The sequence below is a fragment of the Mus caroli genome, chromosome 16 (genome assembly GCF_900094665.2).
Source record: "Mus caroli chromosome 16, CAROLI_EIJ_v1.1, whole genome shotgun sequence".
Lineage (NCBI taxonomy): Eukaryota > Metazoa > Chordata > Mammalia > Rodentia > Muridae > Mus > Mus caroli.
This window is the reverse complement of record NC_034585.1, coordinates 59,445,232-59,462,987: the sequence shown is the minus strand read 5'-3', so window position 1 is coordinate 59,462,987 and position 17,756 is coordinate 59,445,232. Positions and strand designations below refer to the sequence as shown.

The 17,756-nt window shown below is 36.1% G+C and overlaps 1 protein-coding gene across 2 annotated transcripts in view; it reads left to right on the top strand.

Annotated features, from left to right (window-relative positions):
• Positions 1-17,756, top strand: part of Epha3 (EPH receptor A3) — a 304,612-nt gene that overhangs the window by 279,024 nt on the left and 7,832 nt on the right. For both annotated transcript variants that reach the window (XM_021185614.2, XM_021185613.2), the window contains exons 14-16: positions 662-811; positions 2,405-2,598; positions 16,686-16,841. In XM_021185614.2, the coding sequence (XP_021041273.1) occupies positions 662-811; positions 2,405-2,598; positions 16,686-16,841 (500 nt within the window). The remainder of the gene's footprint in view (positions 1-661; positions 812-2,404; positions 2,599-16,685; positions 16,842-17,756) is intronic.

The window sequence follows — 17,756 nt, the reverse complement described above, 5'->3', positions numbered from 1 at the left end:
TCCCAAGAGGTTTCCTCAAGTTGTACATTCCATGACACTATGACTATTTAATATGCTATAGTTGATTTTTTTTAAAAAGGATTAACATTGAGCAATTGACAACTTTGCTTTTTTATTATTTCAGTGTTCTGATATTTTTAGGGATAGATTTTGTTCTAAAGGTATGTTTGCCAACAGTGGCTTAGAAAATGCCCACTGGATCCTACAGCTCCTCTCTGCTGAAGCCCTGCCTGTTGATGCCTTCTAGGAGAGTCGTTACTTTCTTTAGCTGTGCATAAACTTAGTTGTCCACCAGGCTTCTGTGCATAGTCACAAACCCATGGTCACAAGCATCATCTTGGCTAAACTCAAATAATCTCCAAAGAAAAGGGATATGGATGTTTGGGAAGTATTCTAGGGAGAAGGAAGGTCAGCAGAATTGGGAAGAAGGTGTGAGAAAGTAGGAGGTTCCAGTAACCACAGCTCACTCTACCCATATATGAAACTGTTAAAAAAAAAAGGATTCAATTAAGTAAATAACTGATAACAATCAAATAAACTGTGAAAAACTGAACATTGAGACATTTTTAGCTGAATCCTTCAGAGCAGATACCCTGAAAAATTGTTTGATTTTGGAGTATTCTATGTAATTACTCATTTCACTTGATTTTTATATCCAAAGGGAGGAAAGATACCAATAAGGTGGACATCACCAGAAGCAATTGCCTACCGCAAGTTCACCTCAGCCAGCGATGTATGGAGTTACGGGATTGTTCTCTGGGAAGTGATGTCTTATGGAGAAAGGCCATACTGGGAGATGTCCAATCAGGATGTAAGTGTGTGTTTTTAGTTTATGAGTTATGAGTTGAGATTAAAACTTCAAGCTGTGCGAGGAAGTGGAGCACAATGAAGCCAGGTGGCGCCTACTTGGTGACATCGGAGCTGAATACTTAGAAGAATAAAGCTATTCCCACATCTTGCAAGGGTATTGAGTTGTTTTTACAGCTTTACTTATTTCCCTCAAGCAGAGATTTTAAAATGTAACAAAAGGAATACTTCAAACCAGAATGCAATAAAATAATTTGTGTGTGTGTGTGTGTGTGTGTGTGCATGCGTGTGCATGTATGCATCATGGTATATTTAAGTATTTCTTCCAAAAATTGATTTCTACTTAACACTAATAAGAATCATCTGGCATCCTTTCTTGACTTTATTTTACAACTGTTCCAATATTTTTCTTAATTAATTTTATTGTTTCCCAAAGACAAAATTTAATAATTTCCATCATATTGTTTCTAATAATACATACACACACACACACACACACACACACACACACACACACACAGGCTTGAGGAAAGGATCTTTAACATTCTCTTATAAGTATAGTATGAGTTTTTAAATGATTGTGTTTGCATTTATTACATGTTGCTACTATTAGTCAGAAAAAAAAGGTATTATTAGTGGGATTAGCATATTTCTTTCTGCTTACCAGAGAGTTTAATCAAGAACCCTACATAAAAGAAGGCAATCGGAGATGACGCTGGTTAATTCCAAGTCATAGGTCATGAGAATGCTTCTACTATATTTTGAGATATAGCTATTTTTGTATTTCCTCAAATGAACTTAATGTCTCTAGATATAATAAAGGTAGGAAAATGACACTAAGTTTTCAACATACTCTTGCCAAAATCAGGTTTTACCAAAGCACCGGCAAGCATAGCATCATCTATAGCATGGCAGAGGAACTCCTTCGGGGTAAAAAGTCTCAGGAGTTTTTCCCGGGTGGATGATTCAGACACTCAGTCAATAAGAGGAAAGTACTTTGTACATTACGAACTCTTCCAGATGGTTCTCATTTACATGAACCTTTTAGAATTACTGCTACATGTGTTTGAAAACAATGATGCACTGCCCATAGGAGTTTAGCAAAGAGAATTTCTGTGGTTTGAAAAAGTTCTCAACTGTGGTAAGGCTGAAATTTGCATCACGTTTTCTTTTACATGAATTAATACAAGATTTTTATAACAATCCATATACTAAAATAATTATTTTTGGTCTTTGGCAACAAAGATGCCCTGTGTAGCCCAGGAGACCTCAAACTCACAGAGATCCACCTGCTTCTGCCTCCAAAATGCTGGTATTAAAGGCATGCTCCACCACTGCCCTGCTCAAAATAATCACTTCTTAATAGCAACAAATTTCCCTTTCCTGAAGAACCTTTATTTTCACCTTGATTTGCAAAAGATAAACACACACTACATTCTCTCACTTAACCTTTATATAATATTTTCAGGCATTTATACTTTGTTATGTATTTTCTTGGGCAATTTAAAACAATGTTTAAAATGTTCCAACCAGTGTGATTTGAAAAGTCCAACAAGTCTCATGTCTTCCTTTCCCGGAAATGCTGCTTCTCTCGTAGGTAATTAAGGCCGTGGATGAGGGCTATCGCCTGCCACCTCCCATGGATTGCCCAGCTGCCTTGTATCAGTTGATGTTGGACTGCTGGCAGAAAGACAGGAACAACAGACCCAAGTTTGAGCAGATCGTCAGCATTCTGGATAAACTCATCCGGAATCCAGGCAGTCTGAAGATCATCACCAGCGCGGCTGCAAGGTGACACACTGGATCTGCATGCTGCTCTCCCTTCACAATGCATGTTTTCCGGCTCCCTCTTGATCTGTGTTCTCAGAAATTATAGTTCTCAGAACTGGAGAAACTACGTATGCTTGTCTTTCCTTTGACTTGGGAAAGAATTCTCACGCCGTGGTAGAATAATAATGAGTATATTAATATGATTCTTGGCTAGAAGTGTCCTTATCTTCTAAGCTTATGTCTGGAAAATAGAAAATCTGGACACATAGCTTATTTTACTCCCCATTGTTTAAGGAAAGGGAGTGGGTGATTTATTTGCTTAGAGCGATCTTCCAATAGTTCAGCCCAGTCCAATGGTGCATGCCTATAAATTCAGCATTCCTGAGGTGGAGGAATCCAAGGACATTCTCAGACAAACAGTGAAATCAAGACACCCTGAGTTACAGGAGACCCTTAAAACACACATATGTGTACACACACACAGAGTCACACACACACAAGCACACATGCACACACAAAAACATACAAAAAAACTTCAGGCAGCTGATGAGGGTGTGCCTAGTGTGTGTATGTAGGATGTCTATGCGTGTGTATCTATAGATCATAAGAGACTTGATTATGAGTTGTGACCAAATTTTTATGTGAATATTTGATGCAATGATTTAAGAAATAAAATAATAATGTTATTAAATCTAAATGAAGAAAATCTTCAGATTTAAAATAAAAGTACAAATTACAGCATTAAAAAATAAGGCCAAAGGGGAAATGAATATATATATATATATATATATATATATATATATATATACACACACACACATACACACACACATATATATATATAATTTAGCACATTCACATTCTGTAGACACATGTATTGTAAAATGGTTAGCATGATTAAACTAAATAAGGCTTCGCTATGTTAGATATTTAACTGTCAGATCAGTAATTAACTTTACAGTGAGGCATCTTACTTTCTAGGCTGACATCCTTATTATGTAATCTATTTCCTGCAATCATCAAGATGTGGATTAAGTCTACCCTTCTTTTTATCTTATAATGAAAGTGTGTTTCTTTTTAAGACTCTCTTCTAATTTTCCTGAACTGTGACTCAGGGTAAATTCTATCCTTTCCTTCTGTGTTGGACATGTTTTGGATTTCACTTGGGAGTTCATAAACAGATCTTTATTTATCTTTGAATCATTTTACTTAAAATAATGTCCTCTAGATTCATTGACATCACAATATCTATCTATCTATCTATCTATCTATCTATAGATAGATATATTGATATATAATAAGAATATCCATGAGATATACTTTTAATCATTTATTATTGCCATTTTTGGTATTTTACATAATTTGACTATTCACCCAAAATTTGGAATACCTGACAACATTTTAACTCCACTTTTATAGGCTGGTGTATGTAACTCCACTTCTAAATTTTAAAGAAAGTTTATCTTATATGAATTTACATACCCACCAACAATATTTTTTATCCACCTCATCAATAGCCCCTAATATCTATTGCATTTTAAATTATACCCATCCTACCAGATGTAAGGCGATTTTATATTAGTTTTGACCTGCATGTCTCAATGATAGGTGAATGGTTTTACATGTCAATCATAACGTTTTCAAGTCTCTCTCGATAAGACGCTTGTACACATCTTTTGTCTGCTTATTATTTGTGAGGTGTTTGCTGTTTCCTGGTGAGTTGTGTGACTTGCTTATAAGCTGTAGATATGTAATTTACTGTTTTATGCATGGTCTTTATGGATGTATTGTCTGTAACAATTTCTCCATTCTGTGGCTTCTTTTTTCATATATATTAATGATTTCTTTGCTGCATAAAACTTTTTAGTTTGCTGTAGTACTTGCTTTCGTTTTGCTTCGGTGTCCATATCCAAAAGCTATTTCCAAGAACAATGTAGTGATGATTTTATTTCATATTTTCTTATATGTGCTTTAGAGTTCAGGTACTAGAGTACAGTCCTTAATCTTTTTGAGTTAAGTATAGTGAGCATACATGATCAATATTTGTATAATTTACTTTATTTTTTTTAAAAAGGTAAATCTAAATTAAGCTTTTAATGTCATTACAGGAGAATAATGGTTTATTAGTTTCATAAAACATTTAGGAGTCACTACAATAGAATTTATTGACTATCTTTAGACAGAATTTACCATAACTTATTCTATAAAGATTCATCTCTGTTTCAAACTTCACAGGGAGAGAGATAATGCAGACTCTGTGAACGTCCACCTGACAGTTTAACAACTGGCTGGATCACAGACCTGTCCTAAGCAGGGCATATGGTCCTCATTTTACACCTTGAAGCCATTTCTTTTGATCTTTGTTCAGTAGTAACTATACCAGGGAAAACAACTTTTCAACTCTCTTTTCTCATACGAAGGCATTTAAACCTTCCACTGGATGATCTTATCAATATGAAACTAAATTATGCTATAGGATCTAGGGTATTTAACCTCAATTTTGGGGATGAAAATAGTCTTACATCAGATCACAGAAGGTCAGGATACATGCAAGTATCCAACTTTTAACTGATTTTTTTCTATATGTGACATTTTTCTACTATAGTATTAACTACCTGAATAATTTCTAAAGATTTAGTTACAAAACATTTAATTCTGGAAAAATGTGGATTTCTTATAAAGTTAAATTGGCTTTAGTTTATTAAATATAAATTTGGGGGAATTATATGCTTATTTACTGTTATAATGGCATTATCTTAGGAGACCAGGCCATACAAGTCATTCATTATCAACCTCCTTATTGCCACTCAAGGATTTCAATTATTTTGCCTTAAATGAAATTTTGTACAGTTTGTTATTATTTCGAAATTTTGTTATTATTTCAAAGCAAATTGACTCATTTCCTCCTTTAATGTTCATTGTTCTTAAAATATTGTTGATTGAATATTCTTAAAATGATTATGTACTTGGGATATTTTTGATAACAGAATGGAATTTGATACCTGCTCTTACCCATTTCGTTGTTTCCAGTCCTTTATAGAGGATCTGTCCCTCTGACCATCAGGGGAAATGCTTCTCCCCTTTCTCTACCTTCTGTCTCTGTCTCTTCTGTCTATATCTATACTTTCCATTTAAATGTAACCTCTGCCAGAAAATGTATCATGACATTATTTCTCACATTTCATTGTGAGAAACATCTCCAGGGGAATTGTCAAAATGTATCAGATTCTGAAACTTTATGGAAGAATGCTAGAATCTGGATATTTGATAAAACTTTGCTGACTTTTGTTCTCAACTGGTAAATGTTAGATGCTGCATTCAGTAGCACCTGTATTTGTAGATATTTTTGCATCACTGCATGCCTTCTTTTCCGACATTCCTCAGAACACAATTTTCTAAGCATTTGTTTCAAGATATCTTCACTCATCTTTCTCTGTCCTTCAGTTAGCCAGCTTCCTTCCACTGTGATTCTAGTTGAGTTGAGGTGAATACACCCACCGACACCTATTCATTTGACTTGTGGGGTTTAGGAGTGACCTTCAGCATGCCTTCTTTGCATCATATGTTCCTTTGAGCTAGAACAGTGTACTGGCTGTCCAACTAAGGGCTTCTACTGTTTTTCCTTGTACATAGCTCCTAGACACATCACACACATAATTGCCTTATCCAAACAAATATAACATTAACCAGTTGTTTATAACCAATTTGGAATTCTCTTTATAACTCACAAGAATTGCCAGACTCTTTTGAGGGGTTCAAAAGGCCTAACTTTCCTCAGTGATCCTATTCATTCATTCACTATTTTTTTTTTGTGGGTGCACATGATAGCCCTACCTGTGTAATAGAAATGATGAAGCTTCTGAAAACTGAGGAAGACAGGTGGTACTGACCATATTGACAATTATGCTACATATGATGTACAATATGCTGCAGATAGTACAAACAGTTGGAAGAAATAAACAGATAGCTATGTGGGAAATAAAGTTGTTGTTGAAAATTCACCATCTGAAGAGCTTGTATTTGAGCAATGATCTGCAGGTTCGTTCTTAGAGTCAACAGTCTCTCTCCCCTGGGACACACATTCTCTCTCTCTCTCTCTCTCTCTCTCTCTCTCTCTCTCTCTCTCTCTTCTCATCTCAGTTCTATTTGCACAGGATAAGTAAATTGAAGATATTTTAATATGAGAAAGAATTTAGAGATGTGGGCAGGTAGAGATGGGAGAGAATGAAGTTTGATGGTTCTGTCATAGCGTCAGGATGCAAACAGAAGCCAGAGCACTTAAGGCTACAAGGCCGTCATGAAGACTTTGAGAATCATTTTCAAGAGCATAAGGAATCCATTATAGCATCTGAAGTAGAGGAGTTACATGATTTGATTCACATAGTAGCTGTTTTCTGAAGGGAAGGCCAATGTGAGGAGGAAGAGGCTATTTTTACCTTGATGGTTGAGCACTTTCTGTTTAACAACTCCCCAGCCTCGGTGGTGCTTCCAGTTCCTTCAGCACATTAAGCCGAAGCCTCCTGTCCTCCATTGCCAGTTTTCTTCTGCATCTTTCTGTCCTTAAGGAATCATCTAATGCATCATGTATTTATTGTAGAAGTTGTCTGGTTAAATGATTCAAATCCAAACCATTCTCTTTTTTTGCAAAATGCATTATGATATTTAGCATTTTCTTCATTCTGGAGGTTTTTTTGTGAATTCTTTAAAACTATAACTTTATTTGAATTGACTCACAACAGAATCTCTCTATTATGGGGGTTTTGTGAGCATCTTGTTCAGGGTCCATGACTAAAGTAGACTGTAAAGTAGAGGGTCGGGGTTCTCCAGGACTAAGCTCTCTTTACACATCACATAGAGTAGTAAGAAGAGAAGTTGTATTACATTTTATTGTATACTTCATTTCAAGTAACTGATTTATTTTCTTAAAAATACAGCAAGTAGCAAAAGACATCTATGGTCTTAGTGTGCTGAGAGCCACAGTCTGAGGCTATACAATCACAGTTAAAAAGCAATTTCATGTAACACTAACATGCTAAATCCCACGACAATTATATAGATAGCCGATGCAACTTCCACTCCCAGCTTACATGTGAGTATGGAGAAAAAGATGTTCAGAAACTCTGCATGCCTCATAGAATATGAACATACTGAAGGAAAATATATTCAGGAGTCACAACGGTATGTGACTTTAATTTTACTCTTGCAATTCTCTAAAAATGGACATAAGAAATTAATTTATGGGCGTGGTGGCGCACGCCTTTAATCCCAGCATGTGGGAGGCAGTGGCAGAGGCCAGCCTGGTCTACAAAGTGAGTTCCAGGACAGCCAGGGCTATACAGAGAAACCCTGTCTCAAAAAACCAAAAAAAAAAAAAAAAGAAATTAATTTATATTGTATATACCATTTTATAAACAACTGACAGCATTAAACTTTATAGAGTGAGTAACTCTGTAGAGATAAATAAGCCACATAAAACCATAGTGGATGAGTTCAATTTCATAGCATGTAACAGTTCTACTGTAATATAGGATTTTAAAAAGTAGTATAAAGATTATGAATAAGGTCTCTAAGAAATTGTTTTGAGTGATAATATTATGTATAGAAAGTTGAATTTCCATCCCTGTGAATAAGGGATGCAATAGTGTGGTGGCAGCCATACCTTAGAAAGACTAGAAACAAACAAATCCAAAATAAGAACACAGAAAACAATTTCTGTGTCTACTAAACAAGGCTTAATATAGGATACAGAATTGTAGGTAGTATAAAACCTGGTAGCAAATGAAATGTGTAGAGTGATGGAACATATTAACAAGGATATTTGGGTTTTACATTTAGAGGGCTGTGAGCCCTGTATTCTCCTTGACAGAGAGGAAGTGGGAGTAGTAAGATGGATAGGCAAGGCACAGGCAAATGAGCATTCACAACACAGTGAAACTTAGTGTCCTAGCCCTGTTTAGAGTCCTCTTTATATAGGCACAGAATAGCAACTATGATTGTATGCTTAGTAGAAAAATTTCAAATTTATTGACTGTGGTATTTATCACCAATGCATCCGGGTTTCATTTTTCTAACAAAAGTTAATTTCTAGCAAAGTGCTCATACTCTGGATTACCATGAGGCTCTACGGAGGGAATATGTGGTTCTAATAGATTGACAGTGGACTATTCTAATTCCAACTTGCAAGTATGTAATTTTCAGAGACTTCTATATTGCTGTGGTGTTCAAATATCATAGTGCAGTCTCTAAATGCTGCAGTTAGAATCTGCAGAGCAACCAAATTAAATTCTACAAGTGCCAAGAATCACACTGAAATGGTCAAAGGCTTCTGTTGAATATTCCTTTGTTTGGTGGCACCTGGGGAAATTTTTAGGCTGCTTATATGGGAATTACGTAGTCACTCAATAAAATTTACTACTACAAAGAAAAGAGACATAAACATCCTTGAGTGTCTAAGTTCATAACAAGCTCTAGTCACTCCCACCCAAAAGGAAAAGTCTCTGGAGGAGAGCTTTGGGAAATATTACCTACAGTAAAGTGGAGAACAAAGGATTGTGATTGTTACATAGTGGGCAAAACATTGTCATAAGTGAAATGGTAAGACTCATAAAACCGAGAGAGCAAAATGAATTGGACTTCAGGGATGGATGGTTGCCGAGTTATTTTCCTAGAACTATTTTGGTTCATTTTTTTTTTTTTTTACAGCATTGATTCTCAACCCCCTTTTGGAGTCACATATCAAATAATATGCAACAAAATAATTTTGGTGTTGAGGGTCACTACAAAATGAGGACCTGCCTTGTATTAAAGGGCTGCAGCATTAGGAAGGTTGTAACAGAACTGTTTTAGATTGACAAATCTTAAATCATAGCAGGTCTATGGCTACCTACGTGGTGAGTACAGAATTTGTAAAGAGATGCCATTGAGAAATTGCAAAGACAAACACAATTACAATGTATATCTATGGTAGGGAAGCATGAAGCCCTCCTTTTTAAGATTCAGACATATCTCAAGCCCTTCTGGAAGCCTGCTTGAGATGAGACCTCCTTGAAACCAACATACATTTAAAACAAAAACAAAAGTTAAAAATAAGATAGAGATATCTTTGTTAAAATGTTTTTGATGGAAATTCTGTGGAGGACCATTGCAGGAGGCCGGGGACAGGGATTCGAGGTCGGCCATCATATCCATCTGTCATTTTGTATACAGGCTCTCAGTGGTTCTCACCTGCCTAGTCCTTTAAGATAGCTCCTCATGTTGGTTTGATCCAGAACATACAATTACTTTCATTTCTACTTCATAACTGTAACTATGTTACTGTTATGAATTATAATGTAAATATCTGATATGCCACCCCTGTGAAATTACCATTTGATCCCAGACAGATCGCTACCCACAGAGACTGAGAACCACTGGGAATGGTTTGTCTACTGAGTCATCTTCCTAGCCCTAAAAGCTACATTTTTTTGTTAATATTATAATTGATTCATGGAATCCAAACCATTGAGATAAAGAATTTTAAGATGTATTTAAACAATTAGGCTGACGTTGCAAAGTGAATGTAACTAATTCTGTGGTTAAAAAAAAAAGACTGAAATATTCCAATTAATCTATGTTTAATGAGGTACTGAGGACCAAGTCATGTAGAGTTAATTGAAATCATCGTAGAAATTGCCTTTCAATGAATTTATCAGTATGGGAGGATCATGTTAATGAATTTACAGCAAAAATATGAGCAAAGCAAACAACTCTTCATTTCTCTGTTAATGGTCAATAATCAATGCCATTTTAAAATACTTCTTTTTTGTATTTTTTTATTAGATGTTTCATTCATTTAAATTTCAAATGCTATCCCCTTTCCTAGTTTCCCCTCCGAAAATCCCCTATACCCTCCACCCTCACCATGCTCCCCAACTCACCCACTCCTGCTTCCTGGCCCTGGCATTCCACTATTTTGGGGCATAGAATGTTCGCAAGACCAAGGGCCTCTCCTCCCACTGATGGCTGACTAGGCCATCCTCTGCTTCATATGCAGCTAGAGACATGAGATCTGGGGGTACTGGTTAGTTCATATTGTTGTTCCTCCTATAAGTCTGCAGATTCCTTCAGCTCCTTGGGAACTTTGTCTATCTCCTTCATTGGGGAAACTGTGTTCCCTCCAATAGATGACTGTGAGCATCCACTTCTGTATGTGCCAGGCATTGGCATAGCCTCACAGGAGACAGCTATATCAGGGTCCTGTCAGCAAAATCTTGTTGGCATATACAATAGTGTCTGAGTTAGGTGCTTGTTTATGGGATGGATCCCAGGGGGTTGGGGCTCAGTCTCTGGATGTTCCTTCCTTCAGTCCCAGCTATGAACTTTGTAACTCCTTCCATGGGTATTTTGTTCTCCCTTCTAAGAAGGAATGAAGTATCCACACTTTGGTCTTCCTTCTTTTTGAGTTTCATGAGTTTTTCAAATTGTATTTTGGGTGTTTCTGAGTTTCTGGGCTAATATCCACTTATCAGTGAGTGCATATCATGTGTGTTCTTTTGTGATTGGGTTACCTCACTCAGTATGATATCCTCCAGATCCATCCATTTGCTTAAGAATTTCATAAATTCATTGTTTTTGATAGCTGAGTGTTACTCCATTGTGTAAATATACCACATTTTCTGTATCTACTCCTCTGTTGAGGGACATCTGACTTCTTTCCAGCTTCTGGCTATTATAAATAAGGCTGCTATGAACATAGTGGAGCGTGTGTCCTTATTACAAGTTGGCACATCTTCTGGGAATATGCCTAGAAGTGGTATTGCTGGACCTTCTGGTAAAACAGTATTCTTCAGAGTAGCTGATTTTTTGACAAATACTTTATACTTCAAGATAAAGTCGACAACCAAAACCAATTCTGTCTTATTCCACAAAATGACTTTGACCTCAAATTCTGAACTGACAGGATGATTTTGCTCTCTGACAAACATTATAAAAAACACTTTACAAGGAAACAAATATGCCAGATACCCAGGTGATTTCTTCTTCCTATTAAGAATCTTAAAACCAAGGTAACTAAGTTTACTATAGGGAGGGATTAAAGTGGACAAGAGATACAACTGCTAAAGTTTCTCTTAAGAGCTAAAGATAAAGAGCTTTACAGAGTACAGTGGCTTTCTTCTCCTCAATGTTTCGTTTCTTTAGCAGTTTCTCATTGGAAAACAAAGACATACTTATTTTTACATATAATTTTGAATGAGTGTAAAGCTATTTTTCACTGCCAATAGAAAGTTAATATATTTAATAGTATGTAGACTTTTAATTTTATAGATAAAATGATCAAGGTTAGTACTGATCCACATACAAATAGATTGTCACATGTAACATTCCTTCTTGAATACTGTGAACAAACACGAAACTGAAAGTTAAAAACCAAACTGTAAAATGAACTGAAAACAGTAAATGAAAATGATATTAATATTTTGGCTTGAAGGAATGATGTGACATGCCTCAAAACTATTCCCAATAAATAAAATTAAAAACAAATTTTACAGCACACATCTTTCATATTAGTGATCTGTCCTAGAGGCCATAACACCTACTCATTGCCTGAAGAAATATATATTATTTATAATTTTGAGGTATGAAAAATGCCATTTGTAAAGCAGCATTCTGAATAGAATAAGTTATTACTCAATCCTAATGAATCTAGGACACTATTGACATGAGCTGACAATTAGGAGATATTCTTGGGCTTGGCAGTAGTTAGCTAACATTTGTTCCCTACTACCTGGTGCTAATTGGTCTGTAAGCACTGGCAGCTCAAATAGGAGTTGATGGGAAGAAAAATATGTGTTCCTCTTTAACACAAGGGTATGAAAGCCCATAAAAGAATAATTCACAAACCCAAATACAAGGAGGGAGCAAGCAGGGGAGGAAAGTTATTTTTTGCTTCCCCTGAGCAAACATGTAATTTCCATGATTTCTTTTTAATGACTGCGGTCTGTGGCCAGTAGGCACTGATTTATGAAAAGCTGTAAAAGATCAGGTGGAGCTCCGTAGGACATCGTTTACAGCTGCATGGATTGAAACCTATCTAATTTGTCTAGTAAAAGTGTGAGCTCACAGTGCACATCACCCTGCCTATAAATTTCCCCTTCAGACCCTGTGTCTGGGGCTGGGTCTGAAAAAAACCCTCCTGCCTGCAGCTGCTCAGAAAGCCGGATTCCCTTGGTGCGCATGAAGAGACATCACAGGCTCTTCACAGTGAGAGACAAATTCCTATCCATTGATAAACTCTCCAGATGTCCTCTCTGAGGAGGAAAGGAACCAATTTTTATTTGAAATCCCTAGAGAAATCCTGGAAGTGGAAAAATGATACTTTGCAGGACTGGTTATTCTGAGGTCACTGGCATCAAAATTAGGTTCCTTTTTTTTTTTTTCTCTCTCTCTTTCTTTCTTTCTTTCTTTCTTTCTTTCTTTCTCTCTTTCTTTCTTTCTTCTCCTCCTCTTCCTCCTCTTCCTCCTTTTTTGGTCTTGGTTGTACTTTGATCCAGGTCACAAACAGAAAAACTCAGCTGGGGTCACTCTAATCCCTAATCCACATGTCCTGTCCTGTTTTATTTCAATTTGTTTACACCCATTTTCCTGAATTTTTTCTTGAGTCTGTCCAAAGTGCTGAGTTTAAAAATGCAAACCTTCCTCAGCTGAAAAGAAAATGTTTCCCATTTTGCTATTAGACACATTTCATAAATATCCCGAATAAATGGCCTGGGGTTTGATTCTTCATAGCCACAAACCTATTAATATAAAAGTATTACTATTCATGAAACTAAGAGTTGACATGGGTTCTGTGCAACAGCTACTGGAAACCTGGAAACTGTCTGGTCTGTGTATGATCATAACTGCAGGTGCTTTTCTACTCCTCACATCCAAGGGGACTTTCTATCTCATTGTCTTGTATCTTAGCCTCACTGCATTTTTCTTAAAAAGCTTTCTCATACTTGATTTTCTGTGTACTTTATATGTGAGAAAGATGACTTGTCCCAAAAAATCTATTATTCAGCTATGCTGTATGAGGACAAGAATATAGGCATAATGAAATGGAATATTCCCATCTTCCTTTAAATTAGTTTTATATTTGAAAGTTTTAATCCGATTATTTTAATATATCCACATAAATCATAATAAAATGTATATCCATTTATTAGTTTCTCTCATGTGTTCTAAGAAATAGTACCTAGGTCTCAGGCAGGCTCTGAAATTCTTTCCTGAAATGTCTATCTCTGGAAGACTGAGATGGTCCAGCAGCTTAAGGAGCTTGGTGTCAGGGCTGGAGAACTGAGTTTGATCACCACTAACCACATAGAAGTGGATGGAGACAAATTATCAGAGGACACTGCTGCCTCTGATGTTCACATGTGCATTGTAGCACAAGCATCTTCAATATGTTGTTTACACCACACACGCACATGCACACGCACACACAGAAAGAGAGAGAGAGAGAGAGAGAGAGAGAGAGATAAAAAATTTAAAACCTTAAATACACTTTGCATATTTTTTGTATGTCAAGGAATGTTTTGTAGGTTTGTATGTTAAGGGGACCAACAATGGTGGTAAATAAAACTTCCCAATAAAATTGCATTTGAGATGTAGAGTTCACACATTTATGAATTTTCCTCTAAGTTATTTTCTTATTCATAACAGAAGTGTTTCTCACATGGCCTACATGATAACCAGTGAATCCTCTCATACATAAGATACTGCACCACTCCAGAGCATCTGAATGTGTGAAGGCTTTCATTTACTTAATATGATTTCACTCTAAGCCATGACAGTAAATGTACTTCAAAAATAATGAAGCACACTAAATATTCTTAATTTATCTTTGAGTCCTCTAGATCCCCAAGTTGAGTTCCCTTATTTCGAAAGGTTGAGTTGTAACACTTCAAATTACATATTTAATTTAGATGAGTGTTTTTAAAAATACCAAACTTCTAAAAGTTTAAAAATGACAATAATGGATATTTCACACTATAGCATGAATCTAGGAAGTTAGGAACATGCTCTACCCTGAACACATTTTACATTAGGGGTCATTAAAATATACTTAGAATTCTTAAGAGATAAAGATTAAATCTAATGCCACCTCAAAAAACATGAAAGATTTTGAAAAATCACTCTGATGAAGTAATAATTCAAAATGCACATACACACCATTATAAAAATTATACTATGGTATGTACAGTTTTAATGCAAACAACATTTTGTCCAGTAATGAGAACTGCAACAACATAAGGCAGAATAGCACATCCATTTACAAGGGTTGTTTGGGACCTCATAATGAGCTTGCAAAAGTTATTCCCTATTCTAATAAGATTTCTAGTAACAGCCATTTTATAGGGCTCTTGCACCATCGTATACATGATACTACCCATGCCTAAATTTATAGCCCCTCAACACGGTAATTAATATCATGCCAATCCAGCCATTCCACAACATTTGAAATTAATGAACTGCTTGGTTTTTCAAGTTTTAAATATGCAAATAAGATCCATAACATATGCAACCTATGTCAGACTACTATCAAACCTCTACAGTTCCGAGGCAGCCTTGTTCTGAATGGATCTATGCATGTATCTGTCAGCTATGGAAAGCCTACCTTGCTTCCATCACATAAATCCAATTTTACAGATGAGGAAAACCGAAAACCTTCCAGAGCACATAGGTAGCATGTGTTATGCACTGGAATTTTCCCTGGATCAGAGGTGAGGCGATACCTTATGATCACAAATACCTTAAGAAAAACAAAGACACAATCAAATCTGATTTAGACAATTCTTTGACCAAATGACATAGCATGGCAGGAAAGATCATTTGCCCCCTAGGAGCTTATATCTAAATCTCTTCTCTGTCTCTTTTGCCTCAGGGAAAAAAAAGATTGTATCTTAGTTTCTGTTAGTGTTGACTATTGTGTCTATTCTAAAGCATACACCATCTATGCCTAACTGATATTGTAAAGGTTAAATCTTAATGCCTGAGTAATGTGCTTAGCATAGACCTGGAACAATATAATTATTTGTAAGTTTTAAATTTAATCCACAAATAAGGCCTTGGTAACCTCTTTGTTTTTAAGTTCCCTTATTGAAAAAGAAAATAGAAGTGTCAAATAAAACATGCTTGTGAGTCAAAGATAGTTAAAGAAAGGGGCCCTTAAAAGCTGAAGAGAGAGGGAAGAAAAAAACCACCAAACACAGCACCCCCACCCTAAGACAGTTTATTCATATCTTGCTTCCTTTGAATTTTCAGAGATTGAAACAGAGTTGCTCAATTTCCTTCATTTCATTTTTGGACCTTTGCTTCAACTAATCTGGCTTACATTCCTACATGTATAAATAGACTACTTAAACCAACCCTAAATGTTTTTCAATTAATGCTGATGAATGCTGGCAATATAAATCACAGTCTACCTCTATGTCTGTATCTCTCAATATATGTATATACACATACACACAAATGTGTATGTAATAGCTGTTCGGTGTTTTTCAATAAGGAATAATTCCATATATTATTATCCATCTGCTATTTTCCATACTTTTTAAAATTTTTACCTTTTTAATGACATTGGTAGTGTAATACAAAATTATGCTGACTTCAAATTTGGCTGTAAATGTGCCTTATATTTCAAATTATTCTTTACCCAGCAAAGCTCTGCAATTTCTACAAACAGCCATTCATTTGGAAGGGATTTAGTGTTGAAACAGACTTCATGACTAAGTACTTACTGTGTCATGCCTGCTATAACTGTCTCTAAATCCTACTACTTTGCTAATGAATTAAAAGATCCCATTAGAAAAAGATATATTGGTATTTTTAATATATTTTGATGAGAACATTTTGATGGTTTAAAGAGCAGGAAAGAGCAGAAAAAGAGATCTGTTAAGCAAGATAACTACCATCTCCTTCCAAGGAGCCAGCTTGAACAGATGAAGTCTTCATGGCAGATCAATTCCTCAAATAAACAGGAACACGACATGCAGTCTGGAAGTTCCCGCTGATGGTGGTGTCAAATTTTGACACTTAGCCACTCCAATCACTCCTAATTTCTACCCTTTGGTTGGCTTCTTTTCTTGCAGGCCATCAAACCTTCTTCTGGACCAAAGCAATGTCGATATTGCTACCTTCCACACAACCGGGGATTGGCTTAATGGCATGAGGACAGCACACTGCAAGGAAATCTTCACAGGCGTCGAGTACAGCTCCTGTGACACCATTGCCAAGATCTCCACAGAGTAAGAGGCATAGTGGGGAGAAAATAGAGGGCTGTGCTCGTCCTTCTGTTCGTATTCATCTTTCATTAATGGGTTATAGATATCTGGTTATACCTGTTTAAGATTCATGGGTTATAATATCGGCTTTACTTCTCAAAGTAATGTCCAGTGTAATAACAGAGCAGAACCTGAGAGTCCTTTTGACCACATGCCCATTGATATTTATGGAGCTATCTTTCTTCTCATGAAAGGAAGTTCCCACAGGATAGGAAAGTCCTAGATAGCAGGATGTCCTGGCTAGCTGCATAAATACAAACTTTAGTAGAAAAATTAACAAGTATAGTGGGTATTCTTATGTATGTGATTTACTATTATTTTTTTACAAAAATTTCACATCTGTCAATATTAGAAATTGAGCTGTGGATGAATGATCTACTAGGGAGAGAAAAATGTCAAAATCTAAAAGTAGTTTCACAACTGCTGAATATCTACCATCTATCTAAACTCTATCATCATATATTATTAAAGTGTTTACTCTCTGAATTAAAAGCATGCAGAAAAGTGGCGTAACAAATAAGCTTTAGACAAGGCTTTTTTGTTTTTGTTTTTAAAGGCTCATAGTTAGCGAAGATTAAATATGCATTGTGTTGTTAGTCTTGACCAAGTATACCATGCCTTGGTTCTTAGGGACCACTTCAAGAAGAATCTTCTTCTTTAAGAAACTCTTTGATTATAGAAAAGAGATTTTATTGAGAAGCAAGTAAGAAGTAGATATATAGTTCAGTTGGTAGAGTACATTTACTCTCCAGAACCATTTATAATGGTTGTGCAGGTACATACATTTAATACTAGCACTTAAAAGGAGACAGGGGGCCAGGCGTGGTGGCGCACGCCTTTAATCCCAGCACTCGGGAGGCAGAGGCAGGCAGATTTCTG